The sequence below is a fragment of the Salvelinus sp. IW2-2015 genome, linkage group LG19 (assembly GCF_002910315.2).
Source record: "Salvelinus sp. IW2-2015 linkage group LG19, ASM291031v2, whole genome shotgun sequence".
NCBI classification, from domain to species: Eukaryota; Metazoa; Chordata; class Actinopteri; order Salmoniformes; family Salmonidae; genus Salvelinus; species Salvelinus sp. IW2-2015.
This window is the reverse complement of record NC_036859.1, coordinates 11,898,773-11,914,937: the sequence shown is the minus strand read 5'-3', so window position 1 is coordinate 11,914,937 and position 16,165 is coordinate 11,898,773. Positions and strand designations below refer to the sequence as shown.

Below are 16,165 nucleotides of genomic sequence, written 5' to 3'. Positions count from 1 at the left end.
TCTTTGTTTCTGGCCATTTTGAGCCTGTAATCGAACCCACAAATGCTGATGCTTCAGATACTCAACTAGTCTAAAGGCCAGTTTTATTGCTTCTTTAATCAGAACAACAGTTTTCATCTGTGCTAACATAATTGCAAAAGGGTTTTCTAATGATCAATTAGCCTTATAAAATGATAAACTTGGATTAGCTAACACAACGTGCCATTGGAACACAGGAGTGATGGTTGCTGATAATGGGTCTCTGTACGCCAATGTAGATACTCCATAAAGAATCTGCCGTTTCCAGCTACAATAGTCATTTACAACATTAACAATGTCTACACTGTATTTCTGATCAATCTGATGTTATTTTAATGGACAAAAAAAAGAGATTTTCTTTCAAAAACAAGGACATTTCTAAGTGACCCCAAACATTTGAACGGCAGTGTATATATATAAAAAACAAACTGTCCGACAGCTAGATCCAGGATTCAAGTTCAATGGGTAATTTAACTGATTAATGCTTAATATATGATATAACTTACACTGCCATGAATGCAAGGACAGAAAATGTATGTTTTTTATGTCACACGACTTTGGACAAATAATTCAAGACACCTACCATGAAAAAGGGTTAAAAAACGTTTTAAATCAACTCCTGAAATTTATTGAATATAGCTATGATCAACCCTTATAGCTGAATGTAATAACAAGAAAAAACCTGCAGATTTTTTTCAATGACTTATCAACAGCTGTAGCAAGTTGTCCAGCATACCAAAACCTCAACGGTACCCTAGTTTATAGAAAAGCCCTTATGCAGACAGGTATGAACCTATAACATTGCCGTTGCTTAATACAACTACAGGAAATTCAGGCTAGTACTTTCCATTGAGTTACATTACATACTGCTTCACATGGATTATTGAATGATCCGAGTCCTCGGGAAGCAGAGAGTAAGCGATATCCTCGAAGCCCAATTCACCAAAGAGGCTAGTTACAGTGTAACCACACATATGGACTACAGTAATCCCTCGTTTATCGCGGGGGTTACGTTCCGAAAATGACCCGCGATAAGTGAAATCCGCGAAATAGAAAACTTTTTTTTTTTTTTTTTACAATTAGCAACTATTACATGTATACAAATACAGTGACTCACGTGTAGGCCGTTTCGTCGACATTATGGGTTTAGGAGATGTTCGAAATTACAAGATAATTTGGCCAACTTAATGTAAATTTGCCAAGCTGTTTTATGTACGTACACATAACTGCACGAGACGACAAAATGATAGCACAATTCGTAGCATGTTTTGATACAAGAAGCGGGAGTGAGTTTTTAGCGAATCAGAATGCAGAGCACAATGCACCAAAAAAAWAAAWAWAATGCATTATGAAAATCKGCGAAATAGCGAATCCGCGATAAGTGAACCGCGAAGTGGCGAGGGATCACTGTACTTAGATGTCACACTGGCTAATATGCAGAGGCTTTCGACTACCATATGGATCGAAGACATCCAGCATTCACTAGAATGCTCTGAATGATATTAACAGAGACAAAGGCTGTGTTCCAATATCCACACGTGATTGTCATTAAAAATGCATGCCCAATACAATGTTTTATTCTAAGTGGTATGGACATTCATAGGAACATAGGCAGACACAGGAACATAAGAAGACACAGAACAGACCCTGACTGACACGCACTCAAGGAGGCTACATCACCGTCTTCTCTGGGGGAGAAACCTCAACAACAGTTTTGTTTTCGTTTTGCATGATTGATAGACTAGACTCGAGTCTGGAGGTGTTCCTCTGAGGTTTAGCACGTGGCAGTCTGATACAAGTTACATCATGAGCGGGGAATGAGTGACACAGTAAAACGTCAGGGCAGGCATACCCAAGCAAGTTAACTGATGCAGCTGGGTTGGCAGGTTAGAACAGGCGTGATGCTACCACTTCAGAGGATATTAAAAAATAAATGTCCATGTATAGGCCTACTCTCCAAAGAGTTTTTTCTAATATTGCCTGTACATCAGAAAGGAGGCCTTCAGGCAGACAGCCACAACCCCTGTCACATTTGGTCCACTGTGCCTTTCTACATGCCTTTCCTGTTCTGGTTCAATGCACTATGATTYACAACCAAAAGCCCAKCCTGGTCTCGGAGCATTTCGTATTATTCTGTACATAAATCCGAGACACTCCCTTTAGCATATGTTCCATTTCTTATTAATTTGTGGATGTCCACCACCCATTTCGTATGATGTGTTACGAATTTCCAAAACGTCTATGTTACGAATTCTAGCTAAGTGGTTAGCGTTAGCTATGCTAGGGGTTAAGGTTAAGGGACAGGTTAGCTAACATGCTAAGTATTTGCAAAATAGCTCAAAAGTAGTAAGTAGTTGAAAAGTTGGTTAATAGCTAAAATGCTAACTTTGTCCATTATGAGATTCGAAGTAGCATCCACCTGCCTTTCGTTTTTGGATAGAGTAACGATCTGTCTTATGTCACCATACCATACTAATTTGAGTGTTCTGTGAACATTTACGTCTTGTCTATGAGACCAGGCTGCAAAGTCACCATGGTCAAGGTTGGACTGTCTGTCCATCTTCATGGAAACAAAACTACACAGTTATTTATTATTATTTAGACTGCAAAATACCCTCGGGTTCAAATAGCATAACACCTTCACCATCAGAAGCGTTGACGATTTTAAAATAGCTACTAGTAGTAATGAAATGTGTCAATTGTAACTATATCAATAATCAGACATACCGGTATTCCACTTGATTATGTTGATTTAAAGTTATTCAGGCATTCTAGCATAGATGCCTGATTAATTAACATGGACATTTAAAAATATATATATAGATTAACTAACGGTTCCCGGAAACAGTAAAAAAAAAATACTGGAATGACGATATAGATATGTTTTATTTCCCTGACTGATCAAAACAGTCACTCGGCAGCAGACATAACTTTAGTGAGCAATATGTTTGGAACATCAAATCGCAATCACGGAACTACGTGTTAATGCAATAACGTTATATATAATGTAGAATCGCAATACATATCGTTTAGGCACGTAGTTACGTATCGTGATAACATCGTATCGTGAGGTCCCTGGCAATTCCCAGCACTACTAACGTTACATCTCATGGTTGTTTTGGATACCACTTGTTCAGCTTGTTAGCCAAATAATGTTAGCTGATTAGCTAACAGGTAGTCAACGTTAGTTAGCTAACGCTTACAAGGTAGCAAGCTAATCTTCAAGACGTCGGCTGGCTAACAAATATAGCCTATAGCAGGTAGCTATTCATATAACTGCCTACACCAGGTAGCTAGAAAGTTGAGTAGCAAACTAACTTTAGTTATTTAATCTAACGTTAGCTAGCTAATTTACTCAAACCAATTTCAACTTGGCTAACGGTAGCTAGCTTACTAACACATTCATTACCTAGTTAGCTAAATTATGCTAATGATAGTTAGCTAATTTAATAACATATCTAGCTAACGTTAGCCAACTTTAGCGAGCCAAGCTTATCGTCAGGTTAACGCTGGCTAGTTTACTTACCAAAAGGCAATCAGTGTTTATTTCCGACTTCGGGTCCTTCAACATGGCATCGATTTTCTCAAAACGAGCTTCCAAACTTTCTCCAGACGACATGTTTGCAGACAAGTAGAGTTCCACGCCGGTGCTATAGCTAAATAAAACGAGTTAGCAATCTAGCTCAATTGCTAACGTAGCTGTTAGCCTAATGTTATTTCCTTTGCGTGAACTCAAGTGTTTAGCAAGAACCCGCAGATTCAATCAAAGAAACGTGTCTCTTCTCTCTTTTTCACTGACCATGAAACGTTTAAAGTGGCGTTTGATATTCAAAAGCCACATTTTCAAAAAATATATTTCCCTAGTTCAGCCAGGTTTTGCAGACAACTTCAGAAATTGCAACTTGCTAACGCTAGCTAAATTAACTTGGCTAAATGCATGAACAGATTAGTTGGCGTCCACAGGATGCCGCAGAGGAGTTGTGCAGGATTTAAAAATAGATCGATACATCCAAAGAGTAAAACTTAAATACAGTTTTAAAAATCCGATAGGTTGCAAAGTAGCCACATTACTCCCAGGCTTGTGTCCATATATCAGTGTAAGGCCCTTGCAAAAAAACTATAAACGAGTCTGACAGCTGCAAAGTAGAAGTGGCGGAAAAACAATGATCCTTCCAAATTTCGATCAGTTTAAAACACCGTCTTGTTACAACATTTCATTGCCGTCCGTTCGCAGTAAGCCTCACATTGTCATCGGCCATCGATATTGACCGATACAGAAGGAAAACTTTCTGGTTCTACATAGATAAATCTGGTTTTGATCTAACGTTAGCTATGTTATTTTTCGAAAAACTAAACGATGCCCGATTTTCTCCCACCGCCTGACCAACATGTCCGCCTTCCTGTTCAAACACCCGGAGAAGCAACTTTGAAACGTCAAGTACTGCGCATGAGCCGCGGTGGAGGCTCGTTGAAGGAGTTTACCACCATAGACGGTATGGAGTTTACCCAGGCTGGGTTGTTGAGTGCACGATCATGATGATGACAACATGTTGTAGGGCCCAACTCAAACACGCCCCTCTTTACAATATACATGCAATGTAAATTCAACATAAGGAGGCCCGGCAAACCCCATTCAAAAGTAAGCAAATACATCCTGCTTTATCTAGCCTTTCAGACTGCCACCCAGCCAGTACTTCAAAATCTAATAGAGATTTCCAATCCATCTACACCGGTGTCAGCACTCAGTGTAAAACCCCAGTTTGCAAAGGAGTTTGTGCATGGGCTAGGCTTAGTTCTCAACATAATTCTGCCCAAAAACAATTCCAATTTCATTTGGGCTTTGGTGGTAAGCGTTGATGCTGCCCTGTGATAAGCAGTCTCCAAATAGTTTTGCTTGTCCATTGTGTGGCGCAGCGGTCTAAGGCAATGCATCTCAGTGCTAGAGGCGTCACTACAGACACCCTGGTTCGGATCCAGGCTTTATCACAACTGGCCGCGATTGGGAGTACCATAGGGCGGCGCGCAATTGGCCCAGGGTTGTCCGGTTTTGGCCGTCATTGTAAATAATAATTTGTTCTTAACTGACTTGTCTAGTTAAATAAAAAATACAAATACAATTTCCAGCGCGCCTCACCAGGGTGCTGTTGTTGGAGACGCATCGCTGCGGGCTCCACCAACGTTCCGTCACAAAAATAAAAACTAACATAAATCATGTAGCAGATATAGGATATGGTAGAAAGAGTATGTGGCCTTTTTTGTAGCCTACAGGCTGGATATAAAATGTATGACAATGTAATGAGTCGGGACACTTTTTACACCATGCTGGTTTATCCGATCAAATAGCCTAACCTACAAAATGCGCTATCATGTTAACAAACATGATAAAAAACAGGACAGGTCAAAGTAAAATGGACAATCACAACTGTTGTCCAGGAGTTTCACCCAATTGTCATGATCAGTGGTTTCAAGTTGTATCTGTCCATTTCTGACAAGCTAATCATGGCGAAAAATAAAATCAATACGCATTTCCCGCTGTGTAAACACATTGCAAATAGCCTCACGATAACTGCTGATAAAGTTGGGTAGATGATTTTCAGAGCTTAAATAGCCAAATTGATTAGTCACAGGAATCAGGACTAGTAAAGCCAATGCAACGGCCTGTTTAGCAAATGGTGGGGCTACCACATGGATTCATACAATTCCATTGTGGGCTGATTTGGTGAACTACACACCAGTAAGCCGAGCTGACTTCTTTTGGACATATTTTTTTGGTGTTTTGCAAAAGGTAGGCTTACCACATAGATGGGCAAAATTAAATTTCAGGCAACAATGTAGGCTACTCCTACAGCGGTCTAAGGAAGTACATCTCAGTGCTAGAGAAGTCACTACAGACCCTGGTACGATTCCAGGCTGTATTACAACCGGCCGTGATTTGGAGTCCCATAGGGAGGCACACAATTGGCCCAGCGTCGTCCGGGTTAGGCCGTCATTGCAAATAAGAATTTGTTCTTAACTGACTTGCCTAGTTAAATAAAGGTTAAATAAAAATGTAATAAATTAGCACAGACCAACTCACGCCATCTTTTTTTGGTGCAGTCTGGACCAACCTTGATTTCCACATACATGGACATTGATTTTTGATCTAGTCCAGAACAAATCTGAACCAATCAAAGACGTCTATGTTTGGTTCAGATTTTGTCCGGTCTGGACCAGCTTTGATTTGGCCCAAACATAAATGTCTTTTCAACTTTCATTCAGAACCAAAAATTAGTCTGATTTCAACATCCAGAAAATACATATTTTCAACATCTGGAAAATACTTTCATTCACATGCGAAAATTTACCTAATTTGCTTGGTCTGCCTAGGGCGGCAGAATAGCAAGAACATGCTCATGTAGCCCAGGTATTCCCCCCAGGGGTACACCAAATAAAAATGTGATTCACATTTTAAAAATATATATTTTCCAACAGGGTTATACAMTTGGGTGAGTTTTTTCTCTCGCCTGAGTATCCTCGTTTCACTGCCAAAAATACAATTAAACAATCTAAAATTAAATTAAACCATCTGGGTGTTCAGTGAAATAACAACACAGTCAAATACATGTAGCCAGGTCAAATAATTAACATCCAATCACATTAACCGTTAATCTCCCGCGAGAATTCTACTAACGATCCATATGTAGCCAAACGTAGCTGCTGCTCATGTTGGCATCTGTACTGATGGCGCAAAAGCCATGACAGGGAGACATAGTGGAGTGGGAATACGCGTGCAAGCAGTTGCTCCCGACGCCACTTGGGTACACTCCAGCATCCACCCAGAGGCTCTTGCTACCAAGGGAATGCCTGACAGCTTGAAATATGTTTTGGACACTAAAGTGAAAATAGTTAACTTAAAGCAAGGCCCCTGAACTCTCGTGTATTTTCTGCACTATGCAATTGTAACGAACTTCACATAGCCCCCCCAGAAGAAAGGCACACGGACACCCACACTTCAGGTTGACTTGTTTTTTTTGACTTGTTGACTTGTTTTTTTTCTGCAATAAAAGATATCAAACAATGATGAAAGGCATTGACAGGACGGTCACAGCCACACGTTCACTGGTTAGGTAGAACACAATATATATTTTAGATAGGAGCAACAGTAATGATACATGCCTTCAATGTGAAGTGATATTAATCCATAAATACAAAGCACAAGTACAACCCTTTTCAAATAAACCTTTTAAGGTAGTAAMAAAATAAACATTCACTTAATATTCCAATAAATCACCTGCTAGCAAATCACCTGCTAGCAATAGCTAGCTTGACATTACAGTGCACTGACTGACGACGGTGCTAGTCAGCTCGTCATTAACATGGCTAGCTTAACCAGCAAAAACTTGGTTAACTTGCCGAAATAGGCCTTAAATACGTTAACGGTGAACTAAATATATACAAAGTCACATTCACTATTGAATATGAACCCGTTTTCCAAAGACACTATTGTGTTATACAGTTTTAAACCGTTTTTATTATGTACAGAGGAAGGAGACACGACCCTGCTCTCAGAATATCTCTCTCAGACTGAAGAGCAGGCAGACCAAATCAAATGTATTTATAAAGCCCTTCTTACATCAGCTGATATCTCAAAGTGCTGTACAGAAACACAGCCTAAAACCCCAAACAGCAAGCAATGCAGGTGTAGAAGCACGGTGGCTAGGAAAAACTCCCTAGAAAGGCCAGCACCTAGGAAGAAACCTAGAGAGGAACCAGGCTATGAGGGGTGGCCAGTCCTCTTCTGGCTGTGCCGGGTGGAGATTATAACAAAACATGGCCAAGATAGATTCTAGATTCCTGCTCGCTTTCAAAATCTCCCATTGACTCAGTTTCTCTATTACACTCTTGTCCTATCAACAAGGACCCGGAGGCGTTCATAGCCTCATCGACTACTTTTGGACATCGACTGCGGAGGATCCAGACTGCAGTTCTCCGGTCATTACTGCCCCCATCCACATCCGGTAGTGGGTTTGGTTTCATAGTTCTGGCATCTGCAAAACTCTCCTCTGAAAGGATGGAGGGAACCATTGTATCCTCTTCTGCCTCTTTAATCGGAAGAAAGTTCACAGGAAGTAAGAAGTTGCGGTGTAAAACCTTGCTCTTGTCTGTGGAAGGGTTGACTACTCTGTAAATGTGCAAATCTGGTTTGCTCCAGCTGATGACATAGACYGTAGATTCCCACACATCTTCCAATTTATGTTTGCCCCGCTCTTTCTTGTTGGCTAAGAGAACTTTGTCACCGACCTCCAGGCTGCATCCTCTCACTTTCTTGTCATATTCTCTTGCCTGCTTTTTCTGTGCCTTTGATGTGTTCTTCTGTGCGACACGCACAGCCTCCTGAAGATCTCTTTGAAAGGAGTTTACAAATTTGCTGTAACCCAAAACGGTCTCGTCTCTCAGAATACTTCCAAATATGGCGTCAACCGGTAGCTGTGGGGTCTGCGCAAACATTAAGTAAATAGGGGCGAACCCCGTCATCTCATGTACGGTACATTTATATGCAAACGTGAGAGTTTGTATCATCTGAGGCATTTCTCTTTCGTTCGTGGAGGCAAGGCTCAAATCATATTCCCCAGAGTACGATTAAATCTTTATGTTTGCCCATTGCACATTGGGTGATACGGAGTTGTGTGAGATTTTTTCACTCTTGCCAGGTCCATTTCATTACATTTCATTATAGTACAACGGTTTGATTTGTCTAATCTTAGCAATTTCTTCTTAGCTAGCTACATAGCCGTCTTTGTATCAAWGATAATTGCGTAATTATCGTATTCCGTCGTCCTAACGTAGTCTACACTGCTATCTGCCCAGCAGCTAGCCAGCTAGCAAACGTCTACCGAATAGCAGCACTGTAGAAACTATTACACTCAACTGAACGACTTGATTAGTGTAGTGTTAGCTAGCTACATAGTTGTCTTTGCTGTCTTCGTATCCAAGATAATTGTGTAGTTTAGAGTGTGTAGTTTTAGAGTGATTATCTTAATTTACCGAGGTTAGCTAGCCAGCTATTTGTCGCCCTTAARGTAGGAGACACTGCTAGCTAGCCAACAGCTAGCCAACGTCTACCGAATAGAACTTCCGCACTCAACAACCCGGTCGCATTCCGCTTCGCTCCACAGGTAGTATRACATTTTCATTTCATTTCATTACAGTACAACGGTTWGATTTGTTTGATCGTAGCTAGCTACATAGCTAGCTACATAGCCGTCTTTGTATCAAAGATAATTGTGTAGTCTAGAGCGATWTTCTAGGTTAGCTAGCCAGCTATTGTCGTTCTTTTAACGCAACGTAACGTAATCAACACTGCTAGCTAGCCAGCTAGCCCCCGAATAGTGTAGTGTTAGCTAGCTACATAGTTGTCTTTGCTGTCTTCGTATCCAAGATAATTGTGTAGTTTAGAGTGCGTAGTTTTAGAGTGATTATCTTAATTTACCGAGGTTAGCTAGCCAGCTATTTGTCGTCCTTAACGTAGGAGACACTGCTAGCTAGCCAACAGCTAGCCAACGTCTACCGAATAGAACTTCCGCACTCAACAACCCGTCGCATTCCGCTTCGCTCCACAGGTAGTATCACATTTCATTTCATTTCATTACAGTACACGGTTTGATTTGTTTGATCGTAGCTAGCTACATAGCTAGCTACATAGCCGTCTTTGTATCAAAGAATAATGTGTGAGTCTAGAGCGATTTTCTAGGTTAGCTAGCAGCTATTGTCGTTCTTTTAACGCAACGTAACGTAATCACACTGCTAGCTAGCCAGCTAGCCCCGAATAGCAGCACTGTAGAAACTATTACACTCAACGGAACGACTTGATTAGTGTAGTGTCAACAACGCAGCCACTGCCAGCTAGCCTACAAAGTCAACAACGCAGCCACTGCCAGCTAGCCTACTTCAACAGTACTGTATCATTTTAATCATTTTAGTCAATAAGATTCTTGCTACGTAAGCTTAACTTTCTGAACATTCGAGACGTGTTTCCACTTGCATTCCAATCTCCTTGCATTAGCGTAGCCTCTTCTGTAGCCTGTCAACTATGTGTCTGTCTATCCCTGTTCTCTCTCTCTGCACAGACCATACAAACGCTCCACACCGCGTGGCCGCGGCCACCCTAATCTGGTGTCCCAGCGCGCACGACCCACGTGGAGTTCCAGGCTCCGGTAGCCTCTGGAACTGCCGATCTGCGGCCAACAAGGCAGAGTTCATCTCAGCCTATGCCTCCCTCCAGTCCCTCGACTTCTTGGCACTGACGGAAACATGGATCACCACAGATAACACTGCTACTCCTACTGCTCTCTCTTCGTCCGCCCACGTGTTCTCGCACACCCCGAGAGCTTCTGGTCAGCAGGTGGTGGCACCGGGATCCTCATCTCTCCCAAGTGGTCATTCTTCTTTCTCCCCTTACCCATCTGTCTATCGCCTCCTGAATTCCATGCTGTCACAGTTACCAGCCCTTTCAAGCTTAACATCCTATCATTTATCGCCCTCCAGGTTCCCTCGGAGAGTTCATCAATGAGCTTGATGCCTTGATAAGCTCCTTTCCTGAGGACGGCTCACCTCTCACAGTTCTGGGCGACTTTAACCTCCCCACGTCTACCTTTGACTCATTCCTCTCTGCCTCCTTCTTTCCACTCCTCTCCTCTTTTGACCTCACCCTCTCACCTTCCCCCCCTACTCACAAGGCAGGCAATACGCTCGACCTCATCTTTACTAGATGCTGTTCTTCCACTAACCTCATTGCAACTCCCCTCCAAGTCTCCGACCACTACCTTGTATCCTTTCCCTCTCGCTCTCATCCAACACTTCCCACACTGCCCCTACTCGGATGGTATCGCGCCGTCCCAACCTTCGCTCTCTCCCCCGCTACTCTCTCCTCTTCCATCCTATCATCTCTTCCCTCTGCTCAAACCTTCTCCAACCTATCTCCTGATTCTGCCTCCTCAACCCTCCTCTCCTCCCTTTCTGCATCCTTTGACTCTCCTGTCCCCTATCCTCCAGCCGGCTCGGCCCTCCCCTCCCGCTCCGTGGCTCGACGACTCATTGCGAGCTCACAGAACAGGGCTCCGGGCAGCCGAGCGGAAATGGAGGAAAACTCGCCTCCCTGCGGACCTGGCATCCTTTCACTCCCTCCTCTCTACATTTTCCTCTTCTGTCTCTGCTGCTAAAGCCACTTTCTACCACTCTAAATTCCAAGCATCTGCCTCTAACCCTAGGAAGCTCTTTGCCACCTTCTCCTCCCTCCTGAATCCTCCTCCCCCCCCCTCCTCCCTCTCTGCAGATGACTTCGTCAACCATTTTGAAAAGAAGGTCGACGACATCCGATCCTCGTTTGCTAAGTCAAAGACACCGCTGGTTCTGCTCACACTGCCCTACCCTGTGCTCTGACCTCTTTCTCCCCCCTCTCTCCAGATGAAATCTCGCGTCTTGTGACGGCCGGCCGCCCAACAACCTGCCCGCTTGACCCTATCCCCTCCTCTCTTCTCCGAACCATTTCCGGAGACCTTCTCCCTTACCTCACCTCGCTCATCAACTCATCCCTGACCGCTGGCTACGTCCCTTCCGTCTTCAAGAGAGCGAGAGTTGCACCCCTTCTGAAAAAACCTACACCGATCCGATGTCAACAACTACAGACCAGTATCCCTTCTTCTTTTCTCTCCAAAACTCTGAACGTGCCGTCCTTGGCCAGCTCTCCCGCTATCTCTCTCAGAATGACCTTCTTGATCAAATCAGTCAGGTTTCAAGACTAGTCATTCAACTGAGACTGCTCTTCTCTGTATCACGGAGGCGCTCCGCACTGCTAAAGCTAACTCTCTCTCCTCTGCTCTCATCCTTCTAGACCTATCGGCTGCCTTCGATACTGTGAACCATCAGATCCTCCTCTCCACCCTCTCCGAGTTGGGCATCTCCGGCGCGGCCCACGCTTGGATTGCGTCCTACCTGACAGGTCGCTCCTACCAGGTGCGTGCGAGAATCTGTCTCCTCACCACGTGCTCTCACCACTGGTGTCCCCCAGGGCTCTGTTCTAGGCCCTCTCCTATTCTCGCTATACACCAAGTCACCTGGCTCTGTCATAACCTCACATGGTCTCTCCTATCATTGCTATGCAGACGACACACAACAATCTTCTCCTTTCCCCCTTCTGATGACCAGGTGGCGAATCGCATCTCTGCATGTCTGGCAGACATATCAGTGTGGATGACGGATCACCACCTCAAGCTGAACCTCGGCAAGACGGAGCTGCTCTTCCTCCCGGGGAAGGACTGCCCGTTCCATGATCTCGCCATCACGGTTGACAACTCCATTGTGTCCTCCTCCCAGAGCGCTAAGAACCTTGGCGTGATCCTGGACAACATCCTGTCGTTCTCAACTAACATCAAGGCGGTGGCCCTTCCTGTAGGTTCATGCTCTACAACATCCGCAGAGTACGACCCTGCCTCACACAGGAAGCGGCGCAGGTCCTAATCCAGGCACTTGTCATCTCCCGTCTGGATTACTGCAACTCGCTGTTGGCTGGGCTCCCTGCCTGTGCCATTAAACACCCTACAACTCATCCAGAACGCCGCAGCCCGTCTGGTGTTCAACCTTCCCAAGTTCTCTCACGTCACCCCGCTCCTCCGCTCTCTCCACTGGCTTCCAGTTGAAGCTCGCATCCGCTACAAGACCATGTGGCTTGCCTACGGAGCTGTGAGGGAACGGCACCTCAGTACCTCCAGGCTCTGATCAGGCCCTACACCCAAACAAGGGCACTGCGTTCATCCACCTCTGGCCTGCTCGCCTCCCTACCACTGAGGAAAGTACAGTTCCCGCTCAGCCCAGTCAAAACTGTTCGCTGCTCTGGCCCCCCAATGGTGGGGAAAAACTCCCTCACGACGCCAGGACAGCGGAGTCAATCACCACCTTCCGGAGACACCTGAAACCCCACCTCTTTAAGGAATACCTAGGATAGGATAAAGTAATCCTTCTCACCCCCCCCCCCCTTAAAAGATTTAGATGCACTATTGTAAAGTGGCTGTTCCACTGGATGTCATAAGGTGAATGCACCAATTTGTAAGTCGCTCTGGATAAGAGCGTCTGCTAAATGACTTAAATGTAAATGTAAATGATTAGCTCTGATATCAGCTTGCTCTTAAAGTTGGCCCCTTGGTCGCTTAGAAGACGCTGAGGAAAACTGTAAATACAGAAAAAGTTGTTCCACAGTTTCTGGGCAACTTGTTTTGCTGTCTGATTTGTACAAGGGAAGGCGTGACCTACTTTGGTAAAATGGTCTGTTACTACTAGTACGTCAATACTCTCGCCATCCTTTCCTTCAGCCGACCAGAAATCGATAAAGACCAACTCTAGTGGCGCACTTGTCTTAATCGATTGAAGAGGGGCTCTTGCATCAAGTCTTCTTGACTTGCTCACAACACAGCGTCTACATCTCATGACTTAGTCTTTCATATGTTCATCCATACCAACCCAAAATAACCTCTGTCTGATGAGGTGCAAGGTTCTTGCTTGACCTTGGTGTGCAGCATCATTATGTGTTCCCTTCAACACATCCGTCTTCAGGGACAAAGGTACAATGAACTGATATCTCAACTTTCCGGTTCTGTCCTTTGATTTCCTGTACAGTATTCCATCCTTGTATTCTAACTTCTCCCAATGTTTCAAAAGTGTCTGCACGTCCACTGTTTCATGTTCTCTTTCACGATGTGATGGTCTCTGTTTCCTCTCCACATAATAGGTAGCACGAGCCAATGTCTTATCTGCTTGCTGCTTCTCTGAGATCTCCTAGTGAAAAAGCAGGGAGCGCTGGGTAACTTCCCTGCAGCAGATGTTGGGATTGCTGCATCAGAGGGACAGATATGATCCCCTTTTGGTACAAGCTGTTGTCTAGGAGTGCCTTCACTTCAACACCAGAGACCTCAGCAGACTTTGACCTTGATTGGACCTTGTCAACGCACTGTTTAGCGGGGCTTGGCAATTCACAGACAGCCGGAGCGTCTCTTGTACGTTCTCTGCTGTGACGTGTTGCGTGGTACCATCCCTGACAAACGGTACACGGCTGAGTAAGTCGGCGGGTAAGTTCTGTGGCCCAGGTATGTATTTTAGATCAAAGTCATACGGGGCTAGCTTCGCCACCCACCTCTGCACACAGGTATCAATTTTAGGCTTTGTCAGTATGTGAGTGAGTGGGTCATTATCTGTCAGGACAGTAAACTGGGCACCTTTTAGCCAGTGACCACATTTTTCACATACGGCCCATTTCAATGCAAGAAACTCTAGACGATAGGCTGGATATCTTGCTTGGGATTTGTTGAGGGATTTCCTAGCAAACGCAACGAGTCTACTTTTACTCTCACTCTCTGGGATCTGGCTCAAAACAGAGACTAGGCCGTCAATTGAAGCATCAGTCGAAAGTATGAAGGGTTTACTAAAGTCTGGGTGTGCTAAAACTACAGCCTTTATCACAGCTGCTTTTAACTCATCAAAGGCATGTTGACACTCACTCATCCAGTCTTCAGGTGTCAGCCTCCGGGACGGCTTACTCTGAGTCTTGCCATTTTTATATTTTAGTTCGCTTTTCTGTCCCGCTGTTAAACAGTAGTGGCTGGGCGATTTTTGAAAATCCTTTGATAAAGTGGGAGTAATAGTTCATCATTCCGAGAAATTACTGTACCCTCTTCATCCATCTCCATGAGATCAGTGGATGCAATCTCACTGATGGCCGTCACTTTTCGCTCGTCAGTCTGGATCCCTTTCCGAGATATCACATGGCCCAAGACTTTCACAGAATGCCTAAGGAAGTGGCACTTCTTTGGGGCAAGCTTCAAGTTGTTGTTTGAGAGTCTTCTGAAAACCAACTCCAACTGTTTCTTGTTCACTTTTACCAAAGACTAGAAAGTAATCTAGATAGCACAAAATGGAGAGATAATCTTTGGGGATCAGAACTGACATCATCATCCTGGCAAACGTAGCTGGGCCGCTGCAGAGGCCTTGAGCCATTCTGTTATATTCAAAAGGCCAACTGGTGTGGTAACCGCTATGTATTTACGATCTTCGTGTATGGGAATATTGTAAAATCCCGATGTCAGATCCATTGTGCTGAAAAGGCAGTTTCCGCCCAATGACGCCAGTGCATCGGCTTGATTTGTTAGGGGATAAGCATCCTTCTCAGTTCTCGTGTTGAGCCATCGGAAATCTGTACAGATTCTGAGTTCACCATTTGGTTTCCAGACAAGAATGAGAGGGGATGCCCACTTACTATTCGATTTCCTGAGGATGTCACGTTCTTCCATTTCCTCCAAAGTTTGTTTCAGTTTTTGGAAGTCACATGGTGGCACTCTACGGTAAGGAAGTCTGAAAGGCCTCTCATCTTTCAGTCTTATTCTATGCACAAAGTCTCTTGCTTCGCCACAGTTAATTTTCCCTCTGAAAAATATGCTGTCATATTTCACAAACAGGTCTGCCATCTTTTTTTTCCATTAATTTGATACGTCACAGGAGGCAATGTCAACATCAGTCAGACCCATGTCTTTCAACACATCAGCATATGTGCGTTTTTCTGCCAGTTCAGTAGTGGTTCCAATGACATTCTGTGCAACATCTTGTTTGTCATCACATTGACCACAGCAGCTGCTGTTTAACTCCAGGTCTTTCAATGCTATACAAGGGTATACATCTGCCAGTTTTGCATTACGTTTCAGTGTAACCGGGCGATCTTGGAGATTAACCACCTTCATGGGGATCCATTTGTCACCCCCACAGCGGGCATACAGTACGACCCACTAACACTCCTCTGTGCTGCTCGGGAAGTTGTGGCCTCTACAATAACAGTACTGTCAATGGAAAAGGGCCCTTTTCCTTTCAGCCTACCCCAGACTAAGTGTTCATGTTTTGGGGATAGTGTCACACTGGCAAAAGAAAATCTGACATTTTACTTCCTTGCCAACGGTCAACATTTGCCAGTATGCTTAGAAGTGCATCTGATTAATCAGAAAGGCATTTGGCTGGTTGTGATATTGCTTTCCAATATTCCTCTGTACTTTTTAGTTGGAGGACATGTTTCAGTACATTTGTTCCAATGATAATGTCATCAGTTTGCCCTGGCTCAACTAAGACTGGCACCAGC

General features: G+C 44.1%; 1 protein-coding gene across 5 annotated transcripts in view; it reads right to left on the bottom strand.

Moving 5' to 3' along the window:
* LOC111979037 (rho-associated protein kinase 1) overlaps positions 1-4,494 on the bottom strand; it is a 68,894-nt gene extending 64,400 nt beyond the window's left edge. For 3 of the 5 annotated variants that reach the window (XM_024009324.3, XM_024009325.2, XM_024009326.2), the window contains exon 1: positions 3,545-4,488. In XM_024009324.3, coding sequence (XP_023865092.1) covers positions 3,545-3,637 — 93 coding nt within the window. In that variant the 5' untranslated portion in view covers positions 3,638-4,488. Of the gene's footprint in view, positions 1-3,544 lie in introns of all 5 variants that reach the window. The other 2 variants (XM_024009328.2, XM_024009327.2) reach the window with 2 other exon arrangements.
* Between the last annotated feature and the right edge of the window lie 11,671 nt (positions 4,495-16,165).